The 22453-nt window shown below is 57.9% G+C and overlaps 1 protein-coding gene across 1 annotated transcript in view; it reads left to right on the top strand.

Annotated features, from left to right (window-relative positions):
- The first annotated feature begins 1300 nt into the window (after positions 1-1300).
- Positions 1301-22453, top strand: part of CCDC85C (coiled-coil domain containing 85C) — an 81602-nt gene continuing 60449 nt past the window's right edge. The window contains exon 1 of the mRNA XM_060097889.1: positions 1301-2105. Within this exon, the coding sequence (XP_059953872.1) occupies positions 1301-2105 (805 nt within the window). The remainder of the gene's footprint in view (positions 2106-22453) is intronic.

Below are 22453 nucleotides of genomic sequence, written 5' to 3' on the forward strand. Positions count from 1 at the left end.
TTCAGGGACGCGAGGATAAACGAGACGGACTCACACAGCCAGTGGGAAGACCCGGGTGCCGGGCCAGGCTGCGGTGGGGAAGGCTTTTCGCCGCCGACTCGGCGCCCCCACAGATAAGACCCCAGTGGGAGACCATCCTCCACCTTCCCCAGTGGTCTACCACGTCGTGAATCACAGATTCTCTCCCGAATTCCGGGACGAGCGGTCGGGTTGGCGGGGGAACGGTGCGTGTCCCCGGCGCCCTCGCACCCTCCTGGCAAGGAAGAGGGTACGGACCGTGCTCCGGGACGGTTGACAAGGCCGTGGCCTTCCCGGTGCGCAACCCGGGGCTGGAATGGAAACGCCGCAACCTCGGCGCGCTCCGGCAGGGGACGGGGGTGGAAACGGGGGCGGAGGAGCCGGGGGCAGGGAAGGGGACAAAGAGCCGCTCTGCCGCCGGGGAGAGCGATCCCCGTGTCAGAGTCCTATTGTCCGTCGTATCTCAGACTAAGCTGGACTCTGGTGCCCCCGGGAGGGAGAAGGGGAGCTGTCCTTCGGATCTTGGGTATTTGTTTATTTGGGGCGGGGGAGGCCGGGCGGGGCACGCGGGCCCAGGAAGGGGCTGGGCGACCATTTCCGCGCGTCTCCTTTAAGGGAAGCCCTGCCCTACCTTTCCCACCTTCCCCCTCCTTGCAGCCGTACCTGCATTTTAAAAGCACCCTGTAGCCCTGGGATTGGCCGAGGCCGCGTCCTCCCGGCGCAGAAACTTGAACCGCCAGTGGACTGTACCATCTCCGCCGCGTCCCCCGCTTGCGCCCCGCCCCTCCCGCACACCCCCGGAGAGGCCCAATCGGACGGGTGTGGGGGCGGGACCATGGCTCGACCGCGCCTGTGGCAGGGGCCCGGGCGGGCGGGCGCACGGCGCAGGGGGACGTGGGGGCCGGCCGTGCCTCGCCCGCTCCCTTTCCCGGAGGCGGGGCCGGGCCGCGGCGCCCCGCCCCTCCCCGCCCGGAGTGGGCGGGGCGGCTGGGGCTCCGGAGCTGGGCCGGGGGCGGGCCTCCGCTTGCTTCGCCTAAGCCCGGAGAGCGCCCGGCACTGCAGCCGCCGACGCAGCAGCGGTCCCAGCTCGCCGAGCCTCGAGACACGCGGGTTCCCGGGCGGCCCGGGAGGGCGCTGCGTGAGGGCGCGCGAGGCGGCGCGGGGCAGGCCGCACCCGCCCCTGGTCGCCCCCCGCCCGCGGGCGGACCGGCCCAGCGCAGCCCCGGCAAGGGGAGCGCCGGCCGGGCGAGGGCGCGGGCGATGCCGCGGTGACGGCCCCGCCATGGCGAAGCCCCCGGCGGCAGCGGCGGCGGCGGCGGCGGCGTCGTCGGAGGAGCTGAGCCAGGTGCCGGACGAGGAGCTGCTGCGCTGGAGCAAGGAGGAGCTGGCGAGGCGGCTGCGGCGCGCCGAGGGCGAGAAGGTGGGCCTCATGCTGGAGCACGGCGGCCTGATGCGCGACGTGAACCGGCGGCTGCAGCAGCACCTGCTGGAGATCCGCGGCCTCAAGGACGTGAACCAGCGGCTGCAGGACGACAACCAGGAGCTGCGCGAGCTCTGCTGCTTCCTCGACGACGACCGGCAGAAGGGGCGCAAGCTGGCGCGCGAGTGGCAGCGCTTCGGGCGCCACGCGGCCGGCGCCGTGTGGCACGAGGTGGCCCGCTCGCAGCAGAAGCTGCGCGAGCTGGAGGCGCGCCAGGAGGCCCTACTGCGTGAGAACCTGGAGCTCAAGGAGCTGGTGGTGCTGCTGGATGAGGAGCGCGCGGCGCTGGCGGGGGGCGCGGGCGGCGGCGGCGGCGGCGGCGGCGGTGGCGGCGCCGGCTCCCGTAGCTCCATCGACAGCCAGGCCAGCCTGAGCGGGCCGCTGGCGGGCGGCGCGGCCGGAGCGGGGACCCGCGACGTGGGCGACGGCAGCAGCACGTCGAGCGCCGGCAGCGGCGGCAGCCCCGACCACCACCACCACGTCCCGCCCCCGCTGCTGCCCCCCGGGCCGCACAAGGCCCCGGACGGCAAGGCTGTAGCAACTCGCAGGTCCCTGGACGACCTGTCGGCGCCACCGCACCACCGAAGCATCCCCAACGGCCTGCACGGTAAGGACGTCACCTGCCGGGCGGCGCGGGTCTCGGGCCCAGAGTCCCTTACCCCGCGGGCGGCCGCCGCTCCAGACCCCTCCTCCAGCTGGCATCCAGAGAGATCCCGAGCCCACCCGCAGTGGGGCTTTGGGTGGTGATTTTCTGGTTAAGTGATGGAGGCGTGTCTCTGCCCCCCTGAATACGCAGCGGGCCCGGGACCGCCAGACCCCAGAAAAGTTTCTCTCCTGCGGAGTTTATCCGTATCAGAGTCTGGCACTGTAGGGCTAGCCGGAGGCACCGCATCCCTGCCTGGAAACCGTTGTCCGGGAGCGGGAAGTTTTTAATGGAAAAGAAAGAAAGAAAGGCCCTTTGAGGGAAAGTGAAATTCCCTCTCTTATCTGGAGCAACAGGCAGCCCCAAACCTAAGCAGTGTTCACCTGTGTGCTGGGGCTGGAATTCCACCTGACCTTCTCCCTGCTGCCTGCCCGCTGGGAAGGATCAGAGGCAGGTGGGCCAGAGTACCCGGGGCTAAGAGCCTTCCTCGGCTGCTGTTAGTGCTGCCTTTCTCGGGGCTCAGGGACCTTTCTCAACCCAGGCTCTAAAACTTTCCAGAGGAATACGGGCTTGGAATGAATCCTGGCTTTTTGTCTGCAGGCCTCGGTTTCCTTATCTGTAGAATGGAACCGATAATCCCTACCTCCTGGATTTGAGGTGGAGATAAAAGCCTCTGAAGGGTTTGTAAACTGTTGGTCACCTTACAGGAAGTGCCACAGTCTGCGGCGGCCAGGGTGTGGGTGGGAGGACCTTTGGCCTCAGGAAAGCTCAGCTACTGTCTTCCACGCCTGTGTGACCCAAGGCAGAGGGCTCTGTAGGAGCGGAGCAGCCGGCCCCCATCCCCAGCCTTCTGATCAGTGCTTCTTCCTGCTGCCTGTCTCCTCTCCCACCTCCCTGTCCTTCCACATTTTTTAGTGGCTTGACTCCTACCTCTGGTGGCAGTTGCTGCTGCCTGAACTATTTGCCTGAAGGTGGAGATTAAACAGCCCTTTCTGGTTCTCTTTAAAGGCTTTCCTAGTTCAGAGAAAGTGTATCTAGGCTTTAAGTGACTGTTCTTCCCCCCGAGTGACAGCCAGGAGGTGGGGTGGGGTGGGGACAGGGCGCTCTCTCTTTGGTTTGGTGGCCAAGTGGCCTCTGCAGGTGCCTTGTGGGGGTGGGGGCTGGGGTGGGAACTGGACCCGGGGAGGTGGGGGTGATAGCCCAGCACCGTTTTTCCTTCGTTTACCTTCCCAGCCTGTGAGTTCAGGGCAGGACTAGGTTTAGAGGGATATTTTGTTACTGATTAGCAATCTAAGGCTACAACTTGGGTTTCTCTCGGTAACTCTGTATCCACCCCACCTCCCACCAGCAGTCTCCTTAAGGCCAGTGGGAGTAGCTCAGCGTTAGGCGGTTTAATACGTTAAGGTTGCACCATCTGGGCAGTGGGGAGTCCCAGGCCCAGCCTCTCCGGCCTCGGCTTCTTGGGGGCCTTGGGAGGGTCAGATTTCTGGGCCTCGGTTTGCGCGAGTGCGGTATGAGGCGGGGGATTGCTGCAGTCCTGCCTGTGGCTAGGAAATGAAATGTTTCTGGTTTTCAGCTGTGTCATCGATGACACTTGGCCAGGGCGATTCTCAGCAGGGCGCTGAAGCGCGCAGTGTCAGAGCGCATTTGCTGAGAAGTTCTGTCATGTTTTGGACAAGGCAACGCGGACCCCGTCTGGCTCAGGGTTTTGCTGCCTCCGTGAACAGAGCAGGAGTGGAGGACTGGACTCTACCCGAGGTTCCCACCCCACTGGGGGAGGGCGGGACCGGTGGAGCTGTAGGGTTTCCTGCAGAAGCCATGCTGCCACCAGTCCCGTGCGCACTCGGAACAGGACTGCCACAGATTTTGTGGTGGCAAAGCTTTGTGTTGGGTGGCATCAACATTCGGCATGATTATCATGAATTTCAGTTATAAGTGGGATCGCTGTCGTTTAGTTTTGTCTCATAAAGTCAGGCGTGGCCTTGAGTTGTTCTCCCAACAATGTGAGTAGGATGTCTGGAAACAAGGAAAGGCCCATCTCTTAGAAACCACTTTTCTGTACTTGGACCTGTAGTTTTGAGCGGAGAGCGAGCCAGAGATGAGGCAGGTGACAGGCCTCAGTCTGGGTGGTGGCGAAAGGAGTCAGATACCAGGCTTGTGCCTCGGGCCCTTATCCCCATTGTACAGCCAAGCAAGTGGAGGCTCAGAGAGGTTCTGAGCGTTTCCTGGGAAAGCAACTGAGATTCAAATGTCTCAGTCCCAGTTGCCTGGGTGGTGCCCCGGGGGTCCTCTACTGCCCAGGCCGTGGGCTGGCTTGCGTCTCCGGCAGCCTGCTGTCATTGTGGCCGATAATATTCATCCGCAGACACTGCTGACTCCCTATTCTTGGTTCCTGACCCACGTTTGCCCTCCTTCTCCTGTCCTGGGAAGTGTCACTTCCTTATCGGTGACCACTGAGCAGATGGCTGATAACCCTGTTACCCAGAGGGCTCAGACTGTCTCGTGTTCAAATCTACACTCTTCCCTCTTCTCTTTGGCCAGTTACTTAACTGCCCTGAGCCCCTTTCTGCTCTTCTTCTGTAGAGTGGGGCAAACCCCGAAGTGCCCCCTTTATCCCTACACGCAGTGGGCCTCGACAGTTGTCAGAATCCTTGCCGTGCCTACTTCTTCCAAGTCTCCTCATGAGAAAGAGGGGGACCTGTTGGGGGTTTGCCAGATAGACATCGGTGTTCTCTTTGAAACTGTGTTTGCTGTTTAGACAGACCCGCTCGCTTGAATGTTTGCGACTGAGCCGGTGTCTGGTGGCACCTGCGGATGTGCTGGGGAGCGGTGGCCCTGTAGTCCTCTCTTGGAAGCTGCAGGGTACCTGCAGCCCTTCTGGATGCCAAAAGGGCCCTAAGCAGCTGTGGTGGGTGGTGGCCCATCGGTATTCCAGGCCGTCCCTGGCTGGGGCTGGGCCTGGTGGGCCTGTGAATGGGGATGCAAATAGGCCTTTCTCTTGGTTGGTTTGTTTTGTCTTGTTTTGATAGAGGTCTGGGCTGGGCTGACTAAAGTCTGGACTGGGATGCTCTTTACTTTAATCCGGTGGGGCAAACTGAGGCAGGCGAACCCCAAACATCAGAAGGTCAGCTTTGGCCACTTTGACCTGATGCAATTTTCAAACAAAAGTATTTCCAACAATTCTCCCCTCCCCCTCCCCATCCTGGGTGTCCTGCCTTCTTTCTCCCTTCCCCCCACGTCCCCATTCACATCTGTCCCAGTCCCCCCATCACACCATGGGGTCCACTCCCCTTTAGCTAACCCACAGACACCGGGGCCTCCAGCAGCCTTTGTGTGGGCCCTGTTTACTTTTAAAAGTTTGGATTAAAAATTTGAGCTTCTCAAAATAAGATGGGTTTGTCCTCCTGCTTGTGTTTTTTGTTGGTTTAAAGGGTGGTTGGAGCGAGGGTGGTCTGGGCCTCTGGCCCTGAATAGGTCTTTTATGAGGGGCCTCCCAGCTCAGCAGCTCCTGGGCAGGATGCTAATAAGGCAGCTTTTCCTAAACCCAGTCAGGCCTGGGGGCAAAGGTCAGTAAGGACAATGGGGCAGGTTGAATAAGCTTTTCCCCCTCCCTCCGCATCCTGACTCTGACCATCCATCACTGGCCTTGGGGTACCGAGCCCCCAGGGCCACATACCAAAGGGGGCTGGAGCTCACTGGCCTGTAACCCAGGGTGGGACCAGGGTGTGCCCGGCACTTCACAGTTTACCACAGAGGGTGTCCCAGTCCCAGCTCCATCCTGTTCAGAGCTCCCAAATGGTCCCATATCGCAGGTGGGGAAACTGAGGCATGGAGCGGTATGGTGACTTGCTCCCGGTCCCGTGGGCTGGCTGGGGGGCCTGGGATCAGTCTGGGGAATCAGTCTTGGCCTCCAGTGTCAGTCTGGGCCTGCCGCCCTGTGCCTGCTGCCCCTCTGGACCGGGACAGCCTGAGACTCCCATGGGAGACCCCCACCAACAGTGGAAGGCTGTCTGGAGCTTGGTCCTGGGCAGGACCCCCCCTGTAGATGGACCCAGGCAGGATGGGGTGGGAGCTCCAGGGGCTGGACCTGTGTAGCAAAGGTGTGGCACCTGTTCTCAGTCCAGACCCAGAGGCTCAGTCATGCTGTCCTGCTTCCTGGCATGACGTTCACTGGTTCACGGTTCTGGAGATCAGTGGGATGGGGAAAGCGCAGGCTTCTGCGCACGGAGTCCCTCCTCACTTATATGTTTCATTTCCTCGCTTCCCTGCCAGGCCGGTTTCCCTCTGCTGTTGTGGCCCCAGCAGACCCCTTACCCATGGCCTGGCCTCTGAGTTGTTAGGACACAAACTTGGTTTCGTATCGTTCCCGGAGCAGCACGATTAGCAAGGAAATCTTCTGCTGCTTGTCATCTGTGTTTTGCACCCGTGGGGATTTTCTGCGCCGTGTTTGTCCTTGTTATCAGCACAAGGAATTGGAAGGCTACGACCTTGCTCGAGTTGCAGGACCCCTGTGGACCTCTGTTTTCTCATCTGCGAAGTGGGAAGCTGTTGCCCGCCTTTGGGTTGAGGGAGGAGGGAGTGTGGTGATGTGTGTAAACTGTGCAGCGTGTGTGAGGTGGCAGCTTACTGCACCTCGAAGCCTCACCTGTGTCTCGAGGAGGATACTACTCTGGTCCTAGAACTGAGCCTTAAAGGATGGGTTCAGTGACCCTCCACTGTCACCTGGACCCTGCAGACTTGCCTCCTCGGGGTGGGGATGGGGGACCCCCTGACACATGCTCGTGAGGGGGGCCCTTGTGCCCACCCCGTGTCAGAGCCAAGTGAGTTGTTGTCTAGTTGAACGGAAGGGGGCTGGCATTCCAGCAGCAGCAGCAGGTCTGCAGGTGGATCTGGACCATGGGTGCCGAGAGCCCAGGGCCTATGAGGTGTTCTCATGACGCGTGGGGGAGGCCTGGGGCCTGGAAGCCTCCTCATGGGAACAGAAAGAACCAGAACATTGAGCCGGGGGAGGAAAAGCTTTGGGGCTGGAGAGCTGCTGCTGGGCGGGGAGGGCTGTCAGCCCAGCGGGGTCAGTGCTGTGTGTAGCCCCCCAGGGTGGACCCCCAAAGTTCCAGCGATTCGGATTTCAGCCTTCACAGACAAGAGCGGTCCAGGTGGACTAGGTTGCATCTGGAGGTGGGGAGCTCCCTGTCAGGGGAGGCATGCAAGCACAGGGCATTCCTGAACCCACTGTAATGGGACATCCAGAGAGCTGGGCATCTGGTTGTGTGAGTACAGAACAGCGAGTAGAGAATAGTCAGGGAGGTGGGCAGGCAGGGCTGGGTGGCTGAGAGAATTCACCCTTCAAGCAGGAGGGAAGACAGGAGCAGACGTTTATTGAGTGGTTACTCAGTCTGAGTTCTGAGTGCCACTCGTGGTGATTCATGTAGCCGGGCTTGGGGAGCGGCGGTTCCGGAGCATTAACCTGGGGTCCGTCGTGGTGGCGGCTGGGCTGGGGACAGAGGGGCAGGAAGCTTGGGGCCTCCAAGGTGGCCATGGCTGTGACCGTGGTCATGGGAGAGAACCTTCTCTGAGGTTCTCAGATCAGGCAGGTCTGCCCCAAAGCCCTGCCCCCAACCCCCGTCTGCCTCCTTGTGACTCTGACCTGTGGGGTCAGGGGTCAGTCCTGAGCCGCTGGGGGGCTCGCGTAGAGTAGCACCCGTGGGCGACAAACTCTCTCTCTCTGCAGCCTCACTGTACCTGCCCACAGAACAGTTACACCCACGGTTGCTCTGCCCACACTGCAACCTGGGTGCCCGGGATCCAGGCAGGGAGTGCTCTGGGATTTCCTCAGAGCTGGGGAGGCAATGAGGGGACCTCAGTGGCTTCCCCAAAGCCTGGCGACAGAGGAACAAACTTGTCTGCTAAAGGGACGTGACGCTCCTTTGATCATGAACAGGGGGGAATGGTGCCCCTCTTCCCAGGCACCCAGAGCTGGTCATTGTCACACGTTCCCCTCTTGCTGTCCTCTGCTGCCACAGGCCGGTGGGGGCAGGTGGGTGGAGTGTAATAGGGCAGGTCTGGAGCTGGGTCAGTCCCCTGGTGATGAGTGCCTGCCTGCTCTTGAAGGAGTCACTGTTGGTCTCTGCTCTCTGGGGAGCAGGGCAGAAAGATCAGGAGTTTTATCGATTCGTTTGTAAGTGTTCTTGGGATCACCCTGTGTATGATGTTTAAACAGAGGTGCGGAGCATCACTTAACCAAAGCAGAAGCCGGGAGCCCTGGGATGTAGGTGAGGGTCTGTTTCCCTTTCCTCCTTCCTGCTTCCCCATTGGCCAGAAGCCTTCGTCATTTGTTATTTCCTGAATTCAAAGGTGGGCTTTCCCCTCCTCTGTTGCAGTGCAGGGTGCATCTTAGAATCAGTGTGTGTGTTTACTGCACAGGTTTCCCCTCCCTTACTCTGGAAAATTGGGCATCTGTGACTGATAGTATCTTAGAGTGGAGGAAATGCCAAGCCTGGGAAAGCCGGAAACCCTGGCGCAAACTGCCCGGAGCCCTAAAGGCGCTCAGAGGAGACTTGGAAGGGAAGGGGGAACCGCCCCAGGCTTGGCCACAGCGGTGCTGAGATGCACTGGGGTCCCCATTTCTGCTGAGGAAAAGCCTCAGGGCAGTGAGGCAAGTCACATCCGATCATGTGGGGTGGGGAGGGGGCCGTCCAGCGTGATGCTGGAGCCTGCGCTCACCTGTGCCCCCCTCGTCCCCGTCTGACTGTTCATCAAGCCCCTTTCACTCTCGGAAGTGCCCTAGTTTGGCTCTCAACCCCTTTAGGTGGGCCGGGAGCTCAGCAGAGGGGGTGGCTGAAGCTGGGAGCTGAGATGGGCCTGGGAGGTGGAGCCGGTCAGTACAAGCAGGGGAGAGCAGGGGAGAGGCCAGGCGTGGTGGGAGGAAGAGCTGGGGAGCAGGCACATCTGTCTCCGAGGGCTGACGGGTGACTGGGCGATGCTGGGCAGGTGGGGTCTGTGGCACGCCTCCCACTGTACCTGCATCCCCCACCCCCCGGCCCCCCGAAGTCCCTGGGCTGCGCTTTTCTAGCTGTGAGTGGTTCCAGCGGTGACCTTCTCTGTGAGTTTTTCCATAGTTACGTGTGAGGGGTGCACTCAGAAACCGGTACTTTTACATGGACCATCCCCTCCCTTTCCCCTGTGCCCCACTTAATACATACACGGGTGGCCCCATCAGCTGATATGGTCACCACATCTGGGGCTTTGGGGACACGGCTGTGCCCTCCAGGGCTGTTCTGTGTGGGTTAGATGACACAGGACGAGCAGCTTGAGCCCCCTCGTGACCTGACCTAATGCAAGCCCCTTGTTTGCCCATCTGTAAAATGGGAAGCTTGGATGGGCCCCGCCCAGGGTCCCAGAGACCCTAGCATCCTCTACAACTGGCAGAGCCACAAGGAAAGGGCCACCTGCCCTGCCCATCCTGCCTCTTGTCGTTGCCTTTGTGGTTAGGTCTCTTGCCTGGTGACTGGTCCTCAGCTTGGGGCAGGTCTGGGTGGTGGCAGTGCTGTGGGTGCCCTGACACACAGGCACTGCTCTGTCCAGCGCTGGCTGAGACCGAGGCCCCTGGCTGGCCAGCCTGTCCTCGTGAGGGGCTGCGGCGAGTGCCCCGGTGGAATTACCTGCCTCTGCCATCCGATCGCCTCCTGCAGGACTGGGTAGCAGGTTTGGTGCTAGAGGAGAATGCCTGGCTCTGGTTCCCTGGTGTGGGGTTGCCTGGGACGAGGCCACCTGCTCTGGACTTTTGCCATTTGCTGTCCTATTTCTCCCCAAGACCCTAACCTTCCCCAGGGCGGGGTCCAGTCTTCCTGGCACATGGTGGGTGCTCAGTAAATGTCGGGCAGCCCGGAGGCACTGGACGAGGTCTCCCTCTTGTTTTAAACCCGACAGTGATCAAGCTGCCTTGGCCACTTGCCTTTCTTTTTTGCATTTGTTCCATTTGGCACCAAATGGTCTTCAGCTACTTCAAAACAAACAAACAAACCTGCCCCCCACTCCCAGGATGATAACTTGTACACCCCGCTGTCCCTCCTCTCCCCAACTTCCCTGTTTTCTTTTAACAGTTACTAAAAAATACGTTTGCTTTTTTTTGCTTGTTGTTTTTGGTTTATTTTTATTGTTATTTGTTTAATTAGTTATCTGTTTTATACATATTAGTGTATATATGTCAATCCCAATCTCCCAGTTCATCCCCCGCCCCCCCCCCCCGGCTTTCCCCCACCCTTGGTGTCCATACGTTGGTTCTCTATGTCTGCATCTCTATTTCTGCTTTGCAAACCGGTTCATCTGTACCATTTTCTAGGTTCCACATATATGCATTAATATATGATATTTGTTTTTCTCTTTCTGACTTACTTCACTCTGTATGACAGTCTCTAGGTCCATCCACATCTCTACAAATGACCCAATTTCACTCCTTTTTATGGCTGAGTAATATTCCATTGTATATATGTACCACATCTTCTTTATCCATTCATCTGTTGATGGGCGTTTAGGTTGCATCCATGACCTGGCTATTGTAAATAGTGCTGCAGTGAATATTGGGGTGCATGTGTCTTTTCGAATTATGGTTTTCTCTGGGTATATGCCCAGTAGTGGGATTGCTGGGTCATATGGTAATTCTATTTTTAGTTTTTTAAGGAACCTCCATACTGTTCTCCATAGTGGCTGTCTCAATTTACGTTCCCACCAACAGTGCACGAGGGTTCTCTTTCCTCCACACCCTCTCCAGCGTTTGTTGTTTGTAGGATTTCTGATGATGCCCGTTCGAACCGGTGTGAGGTGATACCTCGTTGTAGTTTTGATTTGCATTTCTCTGATAATTAGTGATGTTGAGCATCCTTTCATGTGTTTGTTGGCCATCTGTATGTCTTCTTTGGAGAAATGTCTGTTTAGATCTTCAGCCCATTTTTGGATTGGGTTGTTTGTTTTTTTAATATTGCTCTGCATGAGCTGTTCACATATTTTGGAGATTAATCCTTTGTCTGTTGATTTGTTTGCAAATATTTTCTCCCATTCTGAGGGTTGTCTTTTTGTCTTGTGTATGGTTTCCTTTGCTATGTACACGTTTGCTTTTATCAGTGGTTCCCAACCTCGGCTGCATATTAGATATCACCTCAGGGAACTTTAAAAAGTGCCAGTGCCTGGACCAGCCCTCAGAGATGGGCCCCAGTTGGTCCTGGAGCCTCCTGTGGTGGTAGAAGTTCCTGGGGGTTCTGCCGACTGCAGAGCCACTGTGGGAAGCTCTGGGAGAGAAGCTGCTGGGCCTGCAGGGCTGCCCAAGCTGGAGATGGCCCATCAGCAGGTGAGCCGGAGGGAAGGACGTGGCCCCACACTGGGGCATCACGGAGCCCGGCCCGCAGCGGGGGGAGGCTGGTGTCAGCTCACGTTAGCTGTGAGGGTGGAACAGGCCCGTTTGTACACTGCCTTGCTGACATTCGCCGTGTGGATGCCCCGGGAGCTGGCTTTGGTTCGCCCGGCGGGGCTGCCAGACAGCAGTGGAAAGCTGGGTTTGAGCCTGGCCTTGCATTTCCTGAGCACCTACCCCAGCTCTGGACACTGCCCGGTTTGCTCCCCCAGCTCCCCGCCCTGGGAGCTAGAATAGACTGCCAGGCATCGGCACGGAGGCGCCGCCTTTGCCACCCCTGTTGTGGGGTGCTAGGCCGCCCCAGACAGGGTGGGGGCCTTTTAAGGCTGCGGTCAAGGGAGCAGAGGCAGGCTGGGCCAGTGGCACCCAGACGGCAGCTTGCGAGGAGAGCCGACCCATTTCCAAAAATAGCCCATCCACTGTCAGGGGAAGCATCTCTTTGTCTTCCCAAATCTGTCTTTCCGTCGGCTCCCGGGTTGTAAGGCTAGAAGGAGGCACGCTCTTGTCTTGGAATCAGAGGCTCCGGGAGCCACCCTCCCACCCCCCCTACAAGGGCCCGATTGTCCGGCGGCCCTGAATGCGCCCGCCCGTCACGGAGCGCGCCGCACCGGCCCCTCTCCCTAATGAGCCCGCTCTGGGAGTGGCCCTTTGTGGCGGGTTCCGGCCACGCTGCCTGTGCCAGGGCTCTCAGAAGGCTCGATTTCCCGGCCGCTTCACATCTCTCGGAGCTGATGGGACAATGGGAGGCTCCCGCCGTGCCCTTTCTCCTTTTTTTTCTGTGTTTTCTGGAACGTGCACACACCGCTCTTATATACGGGACAGAAAATTAAGCAGCAGGTTTCTCCCTCTCTCAGCACCCTCTGCCCCGGCGGGGAGGGCTCCCGGCTCTCCTCGCCTTTCCCAGCCCTTCCCGTGGGACCTCCCCCCACCATTGTCTCCCTCCTCTTGTTCCCGGGTCTCTCCGGGCTCCTTCCCCTGAAAACAGGCTCATGTTTCCTAGTCCAAAGCAATAAACAAAATCCTCTCCTTTCTGTTTTCCTGCCCCCGGCTCCCTTCCTTCCCCACCCAATATTCCGAGGAGCACCAGAGGCCCAGCCCACCTTCCCACCCGCAGCTTCTTGGCCCCTGGCAGTCCTGGACCCCGGGGAAAGGCAGCTCCAGCCTGGTCCAGTGGCCTGTTCTCATCCTGACCTCTTGGTGGTGTTTGATGCCCACTCTGGGCTTGTCTTCTAGAACAGGGCAGTGTGGCTGGTCACCGCCGACCTCCCTGGCAGCAGCTTCTGGCTTTCTGTAGCTGTCTCCTGCCCGTACTGGGAAGCATCACTCCCGGGCTAAGCCCCCAGTCTTTCTCTACCTTTCGCTCCTGACCTGGAGACCCAGCGGTCCAGTGTCATCCTGGTCACCATCCTGTTGACTCTGTGCCCTCTGAGTTTGGGCTCCTTCGTCTCACCTACACTCCTGTCCCCTCTGCCTAACGGGTGGCGACCCCACTTCAGGGTTTCCTGGCTCTAGCCCTGAGCTGCCCACTAGTCACATGAGGCTGTTTCAACTCAATTTAATTAGGACTGAGTAACATGAGCGTTTCAGTTTCTGAGCTGCACTCAGCCCCCTTGCCAGTGCTTTGCACCTTGTCATTGCAGAAAAGGAACATCTCCGTCCTTCCAGAGGGTTCTGTCGGCAGCGCTGATCTGGACAACTCCTTGCTGCGCCGTGCACTGCACTCGTGCACAGAAGGAAGCTCTGTGTGTGAGCGTGGTGTCAGGGACTCTGCCCCGTCCTGCCAGGCTCCACGCACGGTCCCGGGGTCCGCTTGCCTTGCCGGTGCACAGCAGGCCCTTAGGGTTTCTGCTGGCAGGAATTGCCCTTTCCTACCTCCTGCACCCACTGAGATCCCGCCCTTCCCTTGAGGCTTAGGTCTGCCCTTAGAGATGGACAGTCACAGGATGTGTGACCAGCAGCCCTCGTCCACTCCGCGTCTGCAGGAACCTCAAGCCAGGCTCTTGCCGTTTGCCCTGCAGCCATGGATGCCACTCCCGCTGGTGGCCTTGTGTGTGGGTTCACGTGTATGTGTAGGACACCCAAGCCCCAAGAGGCCACAGGGCTCCAGGAGGCTGCAGAGGTCTCCCCCGTAGAGCCCAGTCCCCCACTCCCAGCCACCAGCTCCTTATCCTCGAAATGAGGCCAGGAGGCCTGCGGGATCCGAAAACAAAGAAAATGGCTTTTCAGACGGTGGGGTGAGGTGGGGTAGGTTGCAGGGCGATGGACACAGGCCCTCCTCTCTCTCTCGTCCCTCCCCTCTGTGTGTAGAGGAGGTTGCAGACCTGCTCCGGCCGGTCCCCAGCTCTGAGCACGGTCCCCCTCCGGCCCTCCATGCGTGGCTGTGACGGGCAGCAGGCATTCTCACCACCTCGGGGTTAACTGAGCTGCCTGGGTCCAGCTGCGGGTCATTACGCCAGCCGGTCCCTGGCGGGGGAAGCCATTACGCACCGCACCTGGTGCTCTGGCCCTGGCCTCGACCCCACTGCTTACTGCCCTTCCCGTGCCCTTGAGCCCACTGTTGGGTGTGTGTGTGTGTGTGTGTGTGTGTGTGTGTGTGTGTGGCGGGGAGCATCAGGGCAACCGGTGAGATGATAGCAGGATGGCTCCCCCATGCCCCCTCCCCGCTTTGAAGGCCTGATGAGGCATTGGCTTGGCCCCGGGAAGAGGGGCTAATATTCGGGCTTCCCTGACCTTGGGGGCCAGGAGGGTCTGAGGAGAGCCCCATTCTGAGGCATCTTACTCTGGAGATGCAGTTGACGGCGGTGGGCTGGCGGGAGGGGGCCATCCTGGGTGTCAGCTCCCTGGAGGTCCCCAGCACCCCGTGCAGCCACTGGGCCCCGTTCCTCCTGCTGTCGCTCCTCTCCTGAGGGCATTTCCTGGCCTGGGGCCGAGGGTTTCCTGTGAGCCCTGCTCCACGCCCCCCTGCCAGCCCCTTCAGCCCCCCCGCCCCACATGTGGGAACTCCTGCCGACCCGCAGCAGCTCCTGAGCGTGGCCAGGAGGCCCCAGAGATGCTCCCTGCCCTCCCTCCGAGGTCCCCACCCTGGAGGGTGGTCCCCAGCACGGTGCTGTTTTCATCTTGCCTCTCTCCCTGCAGAGTCCTTAATCCCTGTCCCCCGAGTTAAGGCCTCGTTCCCGTGAGCTGGCCTGGTTGTGGGCAATGTGATCCGCTCCCAAGCGTGTGGGGCTGAAACACTGTGGGTAATGCTGGATGAAAAGACCCCTTGTTTGTGGTGCAACCCAAACTCATGAGCGGGAAAGTGGCAGCGGGGGGAGGTCGGGGTGGTGGCCGGCCCCCTGAGTCTGCCCCCTTGCCCTCCAAAAATGCGGCACAGGTGGGGTCACTGGAACCTCCTGGCCTGGGGATTTATTTGGCGGGTTGTGATGGGAGGGAGACACCCGGGTCAGCTCAGCCTCCTCTGGTCCCTCCGCAGTCCCTGCTGCTTCAAGGTCAGCTGTGTCCTGCTCTGTGTTGACTTCAGTGGACACACGCTCAGTGGTCTCCTTAATCTGGGCATGACAGGCTTCGGGGAGCCCTGGGCCCCCAACATGACTGTGTACTTATGCAGGTTCTCAGAGGTGGAGAGTGGTCTGTTCCCAGGAAAGATTCAGAACCACAGTGGGATGGGTAGTGAAATCCCTCCCTGAAGCCTTAAAAAAATTTTTTTTAAATTTATTTATATATATATATATATATATATATATATATATATTTTAAAATTTTTGTTCAGTTTCTTTTTAAAAATTTTTACTGAAATATAGTTGATTTAGTTAGTTTGTGTTGTGTTAGTTTTAGGTGTACAGCAAAGTGATTCAGTTGTACTTATATATAAAAATATACTTTTTTTTACATTCTCTTCCGTTGTAGGTTATTACAAGATATTGAGTATAGTTTCCTGTGCTAAACAGTAGGTCCTTGTTGGTTACCTATTTTATATACAGTAGTGTGTGTATTTCAATTCCAAACTCCTAGTTTATCCCTCCTCTCCCTTCCTCTTTGGTAACCGTAAGTTTGTTTACTAAGTCTGTGAGTCTATTTCTGTTTTGTAAATAAGTTCATTTGTATCATTTTTTTTTAGATTGCACATATAGGTGATATCATATGATAATTTTCTTTCTCCGTCTGGCTTACTTCACTTAGTATGACGATCTCTAGGTCCATCCATGCTGCTGCAAATGGCATTATTTCATTCTTTTTTATGGCTGAGTAATATTCCATTGTGTATATATACTGCATCTTTATCCATTCCTCTGTCAGTGGACATTTAGGTTGCCTCCCCTTGAAGCCTTTAAAAAGTAAAAATGAATGAGCTTCATGCACGCACCTCGCCAGGAGGCTCCATGCAGGAGTCAGAGAGTGAAATCTAAAGGCATTCTTGGTTTGAGCCTGTGGTCTGGCGGGTGTGCATGTTGAGCTCTGGCTCACGCCCACCCCATCCTCTGTTCTCAGAAGTCACACCTCTTGTTCCTCTTTCCTGAAGTTGTCTGTATTCATGTGAGGGTTTAGAGTTGGGTAGGTGTTTCCACGTACGTCTCTGCTTCCTGGACTTTTCTCTGCGTGTTGCTTCCTTTCTGCCTCGTTTTCCCTGGGCCTCAGTTTACCCAGCTGGGAGATGAGGCAGTTGGACCAGGTCCATGGGGGCTCAGAGACCCTGGAGGAACTTGAGAAAGTTCTAGATGCAAGGTCCTCCCTGGGTATCAGCCTTGCCCTGGTGGCTGTTCCCGGCCTGGCCCCTTCTCCCCATGCAGCCGAACCAGTGCCATTGGGTCTTCTTTTCTGTGTGACATTCCTGCCACGCTGGGGCTTTCAGCGACCACGGTGGCCCAGTTTCTAACCTCAGTCCCTCACGTTCCAAGTGCTTGCCCAGGTGGGGGACTGATCTGACCCAAAATCAGAAAGCAGGGGCCAGGAGGGATCGCTTGCTGCCCTCCTCCACCGCACCCACCGAGGCTTCGCTTTCCAAGCTCCGCCCCCGCCCCAGAGGCACACATGCCAACTCCCTGCGGCTGTGGGCACAGCAGCCATTGCCAGCAGGAGCAGAATGAAAATGGGAAAGTCTTCTAATTTCCTTCTTTTGAATTGCAACCTTGATCCTTCCTCTCTCCTCCTACAGACCACGCCTCTGGTGACTTTTGAATAGGTCTGTGGGCTCCCTTTTCTCCAGCTGAAAATATGTGCAGTAGTGCTTCATTTGCCTTAATGAAAATGGCAGGCTTAGGGCCCTGGGGAGAGGAGGAGGCCTGGGGGCGAGGAGAAGGCGGGTTTGGACTGCCGGGCCAGCGCCCAGCCTATGACTTTGACTCTGAAGCGTGCTCATTCACTCATGTGCAAGCTGGTGTTTTCAGCCTCCTGGATGCCAATGGGGCAGGGCAGCTTTGGGGGGAGGGGGGAGTCCTGCATCCAGCCGAGAGGCCACGTCTCCCGGTGTCATCCCCACTGGCCCTTCCGTGGTTCGCTGATTAGTGCCTGGACGAAGCGGAAAGGATGGTCACAAGGGGAGAATGGGGTCTAGGAAGCCTCAGGGGGTGTGCGGGGGGCTTCCGGTAAGGGGGGGCCGAGGGGAGATGGAAGGGACGCTGGGCTGGGTTCTCTGTGTTCCCCACGAGGACGGGGAGGGTGGCGTGGCTTTGGTACTCGCGTGGCAGACATTTCTGAGGCTGTCCGTGGTGTGGGCCTCCAGGCGTGAGTGACTGCCTGCTGCTGTGTCCTGTTCCCGCACCTGGGAATGAGCCTGCGGGAGGAGGGGTCAGCCCATCGCAGGGACAGGGAGGTGGGGAGGGGCAGGGAATCCTCAGGTGCACCTGCTCTGCCGTGACCACCTCCCCACGGCATGGTGCCCTCGGGTGTCGACCACGCCGGGCCCTCTGCTGGTCCAGTTGGGCCGGGGAGCCCCTCAGGCAGGGGAGCGGTGAGTGACAGTCTGACCTTGTTGAGGCCCCTCCCCCATCCTCCCCTCCCCCTCCCAATCCTCGGGCTCCACTTTGTCACCAGTGAAGCAGACCCTTGGGTTAGGGATCTCGAAGGGCCCCTTCACAGGGGGGTGGAATAAATCCACATACGCCATTCTCAATTTTTTTTCCTTCGAACACATCAGAAAACCAACATACACCACCTCCCTCAGAGGTCTTGAACTAGACGTAGTTCTGACCATTTACTTCAGGCACCGAGGCTGTTTTTGGTCACGATTCTTAGAGGACCAGGGGGGAGAAGGTCTTGGAAGGGGGAGTGACCCATGGCAGTGGCGGCTGTCAGAGCCCAGGGGGTCCTGCTCTGAACCGCCGGGCACTGGGCCTCCCCCGAAGCAGGTGGCTGCCTCGGATAACGTGCCCTCGTGTCCTACAGCTGTCCTTAGGGTTTATCCTTTTAATACTCGGGGTGCGTGAGGTGTCCCGCAGGCCCGGGAGGGGAATTTGTGGGGAAGGGGGTGTCCCAGTGGGAGGCTGCCCTGCTGGGGGGAAGGTGAGGTGGCCTGGCCGGGATCTGGGCCCCTGCTCTGCCTGTACCTGTCCTGCTGGGACCATCCCTCCTACCCTCCCCACAGGAGCAAGCAGAGCCCTGGGTCAGGAAGGCAGGGACCCACCCTCGCGAGCTCCGGAGGTTTGCCTGTGGCTCCAGGACTTAGCTGTGGCGCGCCAGCCCTGAGGCCGCCTGGTAGGATTTGGGGACCTGGACCGGCAGCGGCAGGGGTGGTGGAAGGGCCCGTGGGGCCGGGAGCAGGGCCGGGGGCTGCCTTGCTGGCACAGCACTATTCCTGTCCACGTCCCGAGAGGCTCAGACAAGGAGATGCTTGTGAGCCAGAGAGTTGTGAGTTGGCATCTGGAAATGATGCCTCATTACAGAGCTTGCTTCCTAAAAATGCGTGCATTTATCATGAAGGGCCTTCAGGAGGAGTCCTCGGGGCTGCTGGGGCCCGGACGTGGGCGGGGGGGGGGAGCTGGCGCGGCCCCGTAGCACAGATGAGGACACGCGGTCCGCAGGCCCCTGGGATTTCGCAGGCACCACCGCCCCGTCCCTGTGCCTTAGTTTCCTGCCTGTCTCCCGGGGGCCGAGTGGGGATGTTGGTGGTCTTCTCAGCTCCGTGCTGGGCTGTCTCAAGCAGAGAGCCTCCGGCTGTGAGGGGTGGTGATGGCGGATGGGGCCCGGCCCCTGGTGCCTGCTCACCACCGCGTCCCTCCCCGCAGGCTGCTGGCCCCTGCTCGGGAGACACTTAGGGTCTGGTGTGTCTCTGAGTTGCGTGTGTGTGTGTGTGTGTGTGTGTGTGTCTGTGTCTGTGTCTGTGTGGTGGGCAGTTTTCTGTGGGAGCCCTGGAGGAGGGTCGGGGCCTGGTTCTGGCCTCAGCCTGTCCTGGACCCCCTCTGTGGGCCTCATCTGTAAGGGGCCCCTGAGGTCCCCCAGCCCTGCCCGTATCTGGGCCTTAGAGTCACGTTGGGTCATCATTACCATTTGGTCTGAGCACCGCCCAAGGCAGGCAGGGCCCATCAGGAAAGAAAGACCTGCCCAGAATGGGACGGTCCTCCCTGCAGGGAGGAGGAAGGAGTTCCCCGGGTGGCTGGCCTGGCCCCTGTCCCTGTGCCCTGAACGTGGCCACCTCTCAGCCTCCCGCCTGAGGTCCAGGGAAGAGGGGCTCTGGCATCTCACACACCCCACTGCTGTGCTAGGCCAAGGCCAACTCACCCAGCGGGTCCCAGCTGAGGCTGTGATTGTTACCTGGCTGGCACCAGGTGCCACCTGATAGGGTCCAGATGGAGGGTCCTGAGCTCTGGTCATGGGTCCACCTGTGTAAACCCAGGCACGCCACACAAACCTGTGTGCCTCACCTTTCCGCCTCTGTTAGATGGAGTGACCCCATCCAGTTCATCTTAGGGCTCTTGAGGACGGACCAAGATGCTCACATAGCAACAGCAATAGTACCAGTAGTAGGAACAGTAAGAACTCGTGGGTGCTCGGTGCTGTCTACGTATCCGCTCCTTTAACCCTCACAAAGCGCAGGCACCTCTGTTTTCCCCCTTGGACAGGAAGAGGAAGCGGAGGCCCAGAGAGGTTAAGCTGCCCAGGTCCCGGGGAGAAAGGCACAGAGCAGTGCCTGGCTCTGGGGCCCGCATCCCTAACCATTGCCTTGCACTGCCTCTCCGTGCACAAGCCGCATCGTTCCCATGGATGCATTTTCTTCTCCTAACACAATTGCCTGCTTATTATAGACAATTTAGAAAACTAATCACCTTGGGTCCCAGCACCCAGACGGCCTCTGTGTACCAGTGCGATGTGGCCAGCGGTGGTACTGTCAGTAATCGGTACATTTTCTCACTTCCCGTGGGAGGACTGGCCATTGAAATGGGTGAGTTAAGGAGACAGTCAGGAACATTCTAGGTCTGAGTGCAATTTTTCTCCTCTCTGTGGGCAGTGGGGCAGTGAGTGGACTTGAACCTTGCGCATCGGTAGAACGCTTTTTCTGGAACCTCTTGGCTCCAAAGCCCCTTTTGCAGCATGACGCACGTTATAGATATCTCCCAGTGCATCACATGCCCCAGTCTGGGGACACACAGCCCTCTCTTGCAAGCCTGAGCTCAGCCTTCCTAATTTATCCTGGGGTCCCCTGACAGGAGTTCCCAGGGGGCTAGAATGTCTGCTGATGCGTGAACCCCACTGGGGATGGGGAGCGAGGCAGCCCCTTCTTTGTCTGGACTCTGTGGGTGGGAGTGCGTGAGGAGCTCCGGACTTTGTTCCGGACAGATGTCGTGTCCGGCTGGGGTTGGGGACACCCCTACAGTTGTCGTCTCACCTGGTCCTGTCTCACCTGGTCCTTTCAGGCTGCAGACTCTGACCCCCCGTGGTTTATCCTGGAGGAGATGCAGAGTATTGTCCACCCCTAAATAATCCTTTGCTTATTGTGTGCTTATAATGGGAGGCTTGGGAGGTACTGGAAGGTTCAGCATGGAAATTTGAAAATTGCCTACAATCCTGCCCTCTGCAGAGAACAGAAATTAACATTTTCCTCCTTTCCTAAAGGGGGAAATGCCGGGTGGAAAAGGGAAGTCTGTGTACACCTTCTGTGAATTTTTTTTTTAAGAAGGTATTGAATATAGTTCCCTGTGCTGTACAGTAGGTCCTTGTTGTTTATCTATTTTATATATAGTAGTGTGTATCTGTTAATCCCGAATTCCTAATTTATCCCCTCCACCCCCTTTCCCCTTTGGTAACCATGAGTTTGTTTTCTATGTCTGTGAGTCTGCAAATAATGCCAATTGCAGTAACGTGGATGGACCTAGAGATGATCACACTAAGTGAAGTAAGTCAGACAGAAGAAGACAAATAGCATATGATATCAATTATAGGTGGAACCTAGAAAGGATGATACAAATGAACTTAAATACAAAACAGAAGTAAACTCACAGAACTAGAAAACAAACTCTGTTAACTTTTTATTTTGAAATAATTATAAACTCATAAGAAGTTGCAATTGTAGCGTAGACGGCTCTCGTGTGCCCTTCCCCCTGGCAGTGACATCCTCGTGAGAACGGGGCATTATCACTTTTAAAAAAAATTTAATTTTATTTATTTTTTATACAGCAGGTTCTTATTAGTTATCCATTTTATACATATTAGTGTATATATGTCAATCCCCATCCCCCAATTCATCACACACACACACACACACACACCCCTTCCGCAGCTTTCCCCCCCTTGGTGTCCGTACGTACGTTTGGAGAACGGGGCATTATTGCAACCAGGACAGTGACGTCAGCACCACACAGTGACCAGACCTCAGACCCTCCCTCCAACAGCGCCTGCCTCTCTGTGCTCTCACTCCTGTGTGTGTGGAGAGTTCTATGAGCTCTTGCCACACGTGTAGAGTTGTCATACACACTTTTAAAAAGAAATGTTGCTGTTTAGAACTGTTTATCGATTTACAGAATCATTGAGAAGATAGCGGAGTTCCCATGAACCCTGCGCCCAGTTCCCTTGCCGCTCACTTCCTCCGCTGGCGTTGGGGCCTCCGTTACAATTCACGAGCTGATATTGATACACCGAGCCGAGCCCACACTCCACATTTCCTCAGCTTTTCCCTAACGGTCTTCCTCTGTTCAGGATCTAATCTAAGACATGCATTTTAAAAAGCAACTTTTGCCACGTTGTATTACAGTTTGTAATCCCTTTTTTTCCCCCGGGAGCATATTGAGAATATCCTTTTTTTTTTTTTTAATTTTATTGAAGTATAGTTGATTTACAGGTTGTGCTGAGAGTATATGATCAGAGCATCACTGGCAGTTCTTACATGCCAGTTTGAGTGGCCCTCTGCTTGTCCCATCTTGTGGGCGTCCCCGCCGGGACCTTCCAAAGGGGCACCGTGCTGCCTCTTGGCTTCTTTGGTCATGTCAGCACCCCGTCCGCCCCAGGGTGGTCCGCGGCGCAGGCCTGGCACCCCTTCCTTGTGAGGTGGGGCAGCTTTGGGGGAACACAGGCCCCTCCCAGGGCCCCCCTGGGTCCCCAGACTGGAGGAGGTCACGCGGGAGGGCCGAGCGTGGCAGCAGGGTGGATGGTGTGGAGGAGGAGGGCTGGCTCTGCCCCCCACGGCCCCACGAGCCTGGGCGGTCCCACCACCTGCGTACGACCTTGCAGCCCAACGATCGCTTGGGTTAGAGTAGCCACTGGCGTCCGGGGCCGGTTCCGAAGGGTCGTTGGCCCCCACCCGCTTTGTGGCCTTTCCAGGCAACGCCAGGAGCGGCAGGGCCCCGACAGGATGTTTGCTCCACAAGCCCATGGAGACATCCCTCTGGAAATCCTCCTTTGGCCCTGGTGCAGGCAGGCGAGAGAATTGAGGACAATGGGACCTCAAAACAAAAGGCAGTTGTTGGGCAGGGTCAGTGGATGC

Source organism: Mesoplodon densirostris, chromosome 4, assembly GCF_025265405.1.
Source record: "Mesoplodon densirostris isolate mMesDen1 chromosome 4, mMesDen1 primary haplotype, whole genome shotgun sequence".
Taxonomy (NCBI): domain Eukaryota; kingdom Metazoa; phylum Chordata; class Mammalia; order Artiodactyla; family Ziphiidae; genus Mesoplodon; species Mesoplodon densirostris.